Here is a 6,384-nt window from a genome sequence, read left to right as displayed (position 1 = left end):
AATGTGACGTTTATAATATGCCCACATGATAATAGTTTTATAATGTAGTCGGGGTATAAGCCAAACTAGAAAAGGAAATGTAGCGCATGCATTCGCATACACTTATCAAATAAACCATTATCTTTGCTGCACTTTTGGTACCCTCGAATGCCCTCATACGAGTCATGGCCAATAACAATCGAATAGTATGTCCTCTCATATCAGTCGAACAATCCCCTGCGAATCTCCCCCCCCCCTCTCTCTCTCTCTCTCTCTCTATCTCCCAAAATTCGTTTTCCACTTCATTTCTCTTTTCTGAATGGCAAAACAAACGTCATATATCGGCTTTTCAATTTTCAACAATTGAAAATTTCGGCACTTTTCGCGTTTCGCGTTGGTGATTACTTCTTCCTTTTTTTTCACTTATTGATATTTTTTCCGATTGTAAGCAAGCGAATGAGTGGGAATACTTGAATATCAGAAATAAATACAGCAAACTATTTTTTTTTTCAACATGAAAATAGGAGAGGGGGTAGGCCAACATGGATTTATTTTCTTATCATGTAACAACTTGTTTTTCCAGATCAGATCAATATAATAACTGAAAGAAACTATTCCGACATAGAAAACAAATGCTAAAGAATGTTCATTGTGTAGCAATTATACCAAAAACAAATTTTTTGACAATGTTAGAATAGATCTGCTTGTGATAGAATCAAATGAGGATGCCAGATATTGTATTGGGCAAAATTTATAAGAAGTTGCGAGCGAACAAAAATTTTGACATTTCGACAGAAAATAATATTACATTTCACCCTTCTCTTTTTATTCTTTCTTTCGTCTTCTATATTTTTCCTGGACGTCAATTTCGTTTATTTTTCATTTTCTTTTATCTTATTAATTTTTGTATATATGTATATATATATATATATATATATATATATATATATATACATCTCAGAAATGCGAAACAAATTCACGAGTAATGCAGTTTTTGCAATGCCAACAATTAAGTTCTTTTATTCACTCTCCAAATTTTCGGTAGATATCTACCTTCTTCAGGGAAGATTCGTTAATTTATATACGCACACACACACACACACATATATATAATAAAAGCCCAACCAATAAGTGCGCAACTGGACATGCCGGTAAGACGATCTTAAGTGGCAATGCATGCTTTCACTTGGCGATTGTTCTTTAATATGCAATGGAGATAAACAAGCCTTTTCTTCTTTTTTTTAATGTTGAAGAATGACAGGATCTAATGGAAGCGTTAGGATACTAATGCTAAAGCTTGATCAGGGCGGTAAAATACTGACAATCAGTTTCAGTTGTACATGTAGTTGTACCTAATTTCAAACCACAGCTCGTAATACAAATAGATTTGATCGCATTTTCTCCTATCTCCCATTGTAAATGGCCGAATATTTTCTGTATTATATATCAAATGTCAACATTTTTTCATCCCTTTTACGTTTGCACATCTCGCCCCAGCCCATTCAAAGCCCCACCACAACGGCACAATGCATTACTCGCATGAATGGAGCCTTTTAATATTGGGGTTTGGTGTGTCTGTCTGTGTATCTGATCGTGAACTATGGATTGATTTTGAGAGTGCGAGTAGAATTATCGTTCCTTGATCTAGTTTTGTCTTTTCTTAATAGATTGCCAAAGCCAGTTCGAAAATGAGATTAAGACCAGCATGGAGATATAGAAAGGAATAAAGTAGTCTGAAAGAAGCCCCTTTGACTGTTTCCGATTGCGATGGCCTCTGACAATGTTTTGAATACTGCTTGTGGATTATGTATATTTCTGTTCCTGTTTTCTGCCGTAACAGCACAAGGTGAGTAGTATTTTGGTATTTACCTGTAGATAGCCATAACACTTACTCAAGACATTATCTAGTTGAATAACTGTTTGGACGTAAACAAATCATGAAAAGTACCTGAGAGCAATCGAAGTTGCATTGTTTTTTTCTCATTCATTCTGTTTTATTTCATTTTTCAATATCTTTCAAAATCTATTTTATATGCCTTATTTTATTTTATTTACATGTATTTCTTTTTTCTTTTTCATTTTGTTTATTTGTTTTATCTTACTTTATTTCATTTTATATATTTATTTATTTTTATTTATTTTATTCATTCATTTTTTATTTATTTGTTTATTTTTTGTTCATTATTATTTTTTTTTTGGGGGGGGTCATCCTCTTGCCTATTTGGTTTTGTAAAATGACTGATCAGTATGTACACCCACTAAATAATTTTCTTAGTATGATATTGATTGATTGGTATGAGGGGTGGCATCGAAAATAAATTAGATGACAGAAGTATCCCTTCCCTTTTCATTTTTAGGAAACCCCTTTACTCTAGAACTTTTTTTTGAAAGTGCAGACTCAAATATCCCACTGGCCTCAAACATAGATTACTCATATTCGAAAAAATTCAGAGCAAATGTTGACAGTATTATTATTCCAAATATAAGCCAATTCTATGGAGAAAATCCAGAAGGGCACAAAGTATCAATAGCCAGTAAGAGAGGATTTTATCCAATCAGTAGGGTATTCAAAACCATGTCCTTGGTGCAATTGAATTAATGGGAACTATTATTATTACTCCAAACAATAATAAGATCTAGTATCTGACCTGAAACATTAACCATTGATTTAATAATACCTCAAATATAATATGAAGTTAAATAAAAATACATTTTACAAAAATAATAATTCATGTAAATAGTCAATGAAATTCAATTTTAACTGTGAACTGAATTCTAATTGCATTTATGTATTTGTTTTAACATTTTTATATATGCCAATAACAATCAATTCTTCCTCATTTTCAATCAAGCTTCAATTTAATTCATGTGTGCAATATAATCATGTATATTTTGTGGACATGCAGGCAAAACGAATATCCATGAATTTCACGATAAAGATTGAATATAAATTGGAAAATAAGAACCTAAAAATGCCATTTGTTGTGAAGGGGTGTGAAGGTTTCCAAAAAGTGGAATTTGGACGTTAACATTACGATTGGACAGAAAATTGATATATTTGGGATGCCCTGAATATACAGAGTGATTTTTCTCTCCAGAAAACCAACACAAATTTAGTGACATGAGACACTGAATACTCAAAAGAGGAAGTTATCTTGATGTGTTTTTGTCTCACCTGCATAGCAGAGTGAGACTATAGGCGCCGCTTTTCCGACGGCGACGGCGGCGTCAACATCAAAGTTTTTGAAATGACGTCATAACTTAGAAAGTATATGGACCTAGCTCATGAAACTTGGCCATAAGGTTAATCGAGTATTACTGAACATCTTATTAGAGTTTCATGTCACATGATTAAGGTCAAAGGTCATTTAGGGTCAATGAACTTAGACCATGTTGGGGGAATCAACATCAAAATCTTAACCTGAGGTTAAGTTTTTGAAATGTCATCATAACCTAGGAAATATATGGACCTAGTTCATTAAACTTAGACATAAGGTTAATCAAGTATCGCCAAACATCCTGCATGAGTTTCACGTCACATGATTGAGGTCAAAGGTCATTTAGGGTCAATGAACTTTGGCCGATTTGGGGGTATCGGTTGAATTACAATCAAAACTTTAAAGGTTTTTAGATCTGATTCATGAAACTTGGACATAATAGTAATCAAGTATCGCTGAACATCCTGTGCAAGTTTCAGGTCACGTGATTAAGGTCAAAGGTCATTTAGGGTCAATGAACTTTGGCCGAATTGGGGGTATTTGTTGAATTACCATCATAACTTTAAAAGTATGTTGGTCTAGTTCATAAAACTTGGACATAAGAGTAATCAAGTATCACTGAACATCCTGTGCGCATTTTAAGTCACATGACCAAGGTCAAAGGTCAATGAACTTTGGCCATAATGGGGGCATCTTTTGAATTACCATCATAACTTTGCAAGTTTATTGATCTGACTTTTGAAACTTGGACATAAGAGTAATCAAGTATCACTGAATATCCTGTGCAAGTTTCAGGTCACATGATCAAGGTCAAAGGTCATGTGAGGTCAATGAGCTTTGGCCACATGGGGGGTATTTGTTGAATTACCATCCTATCTCTGTAAAGTGTATTGGTCTAGTTCATTAAACGTGGAAATAAGAGTAACCAATTATCACTGAACAACTTTTGCGAGTTATAGTAGTTTTCAAAGTTAGCACTGCTGCTATGTTGAATCGCGTGATGCAGGTGAGACAGCCAGAAGCATTCCACTTGTTGTGATTTGAAAAAGAAATAAGTCTAACCTACAATGTAGTATAAAGTATATCATCATATAAATCGCGGGGTAGATATTTTATAAAACAGAATAAATCTTCCTCCAGTATAGATTTCGTTAAAAAATACACAAATGCAAATAGTCTTCTAAGACGAGAAAATTATTGGTAAAAAGATTTTTATGAACTTTCACTTAGAGTAAATGAATAATTGTTTGACTTGAATTATAGTTTTTAATTGCTATCACTGTTCATCCATTACGTTGTGCTTATACCCCTTTATGAGTCTTTGCAGCACAGAACGCTTGCAGTCATTTGCATTTTTATATTAGTTCCCAAGAATGAATCACAATTTTTGCAAATAATTATAATTCTGCTGATCTAAATTTGACCTGTAAATTTCAAAATCTAAAAATGCGATCGCTTGTTAATTAGTTTCCACTATAGACATCTAGACGTCTTTGTTAAATGGACATGAATCGATCATCTAATATCATCCTGAATAAAAACAAAAGTGTCATTCATGTTAGTGATTTGTAAACATATTAAACAACAGGTGTGTTAACAAATTTTCTTCTAGAGTTATTTAGAGTGGTGCATCATACATCGACAAACAATTCAGGGCTATAATTGAAAAAAAATGGATATGCAGTGCTTTCGTCATGGGATTGAAGTGGGCGGAATTGATTCAATATCACCCGAGCTTGAAAGAAAACGATACTTGCGGTGTTCACGGTCGTGTAACAACGATCTTTGATTTCTGGTGATAAAGTTTAACTTTGTATATTTTGACAGCATGAGGTATGTACAAGTGATTAAAAAAAGGGTTTGCTAGATTTCATACACACCGGAAGTAAACGAGTAAACGTAATGAGTTGAAGGTATGCACCCACACTTTAAGACCATATAACAACAATCATATCATTGGAATATAGGTAACAGGTATTTTAGGGAAGCTGAAATGACAGCCTTCCATGCACTCTCGGCTACAACATCTTGATATCTTGCAATGCTTTCAGGTCATTAAACCTAACTATTGCTTCAGCTCGCGTTTTGCGCTTGCCTTTTTTATTCATTGAGATGTGTTTTAGGAGAATTGTGTCAAATACACATTTGCAGCTCAATATATCAAAACTTTCACTTCGGCCTCGTATTATTCATTTGGTGAGATATCTATCATGTTAATAAATTTCAAATAATACCGTACAAGTTTCGAAATCCTTCTGACTGGACTTTCATAATACTCCCGCGGAACTTACAGATCCTTCAAATGATCAGGGGTATCATTAATGCTATATCTCCCAACGACCCCCATGCCAAAATTCAGCTTTTTAGCTTACTCATTCCTCTCTCGGACTCTAATCACTCGTAACACCAGGACTTTGGTGACCAGGAAGGGGGGGGGGGGCATTGACCGTACGCAACAGGGGGCAGTTGTCCCCCAGAAATTTTGGAAATGTACATTTTATTACTGAAATTTTTCACAAATTCACCAGAGATATGCACGAATTCCTTAATTTCACTTCACGAAATGTCAAAGCCACCCAATGACAAGCATGGTCGTTTCGCTCCTTCCCTTTTCCATTTTTTCGAAAAAGTTTACGTGTCAGCAGCCCCCCCCCCTGCAACAAATTTATGCGAACAGCCATAGGGGATGAGTGGAGGCAAATGAATATGGGGTGGCAAGAAAAAATAAAATCCATGGATATCGTGAAAATCGTATTTAAGAACTAGGTTGGTTCAAGTAAGGTTCTAACTAGGGCCCTCCCCTTCTTGCCGAGCTCACCTTGTACCGCCACTGACTCAAACAAACCCTTTTGTTCTGTGAAACTGCCAATAACAAAAAACTTTGGGGATTTTATGATAGCAGGAACATAAAAGCCCTTTCTTAAATGCCCTTGCCCTCACCCCTTTGTGTTCATCTTTAAGGTCACCACTAGACCTACACTTGTAACACTAATACAAACTCCACGGCTTGGCATTTCGAACATTTTGTGGATTTTGTGGATGAAACGAGGTGAAATTTTCATTGTTTTTTTAACTGGTGAAAGAAGGCGGGTATCGATGGAAAAAGGTCTATTGAATGAATTAGTTTTTATGTAGTGAAATATAAAATAAATTGAACGAGTATGTCATCACCGTCTCCCTCATTTGT

At 34.8% G+C, this 6,384-nt stretch overlaps 1 protein-coding gene across 10 annotated transcripts in view; it reads left to right on the top strand.

The window, feature by feature from the left end:
- The first annotated feature begins 1,446 nt into the window (after nucleotides 1-1,446).
- LOC121422786 (fibropellin-1-like) overlaps nucleotides 1,447-6,384 on the top strand; it is a 49,540-nt gene continuing 44,602 nt past the window's right edge. For 6 of the 10 annotated variants that reach the window (XM_041617977.1, XM_041617979.1, XM_041617980.1 and 3 more), the window contains exon 1: nucleotides 1,449-1,825. In XM_041617977.1, the coding sequence (XP_041473911.1) occupies nucleotides 1,747-1,825 (79 nt within the window). In that variant the 5' untranslated portion in view covers nucleotides 1,449-1,746. Of the gene's footprint in view, nucleotides 1,826-6,384 lie in introns of all 10 variants that reach the window. The other 4 variants (XM_041617985.1, XM_041617984.1, XM_041617976.1 and 1 more) reach the window with 2 other exon arrangements.

The sequence above is a fragment of the Lytechinus variegatus genome, chromosome 10, assembly GCF_018143015.1.
Source record: "Lytechinus variegatus isolate NC3 chromosome 10, Lvar_3.0, whole genome shotgun sequence".
NCBI lineage: Eukaryota > Metazoa > Echinodermata > Echinoidea > Temnopleuroida > Toxopneustidae > Lytechinus > Lytechinus variegatus.
The sequence above is the reverse complement of the archived record's forward strand: the minus strand, read 5'-3'. Positions and strand labels throughout refer to the sequence as shown.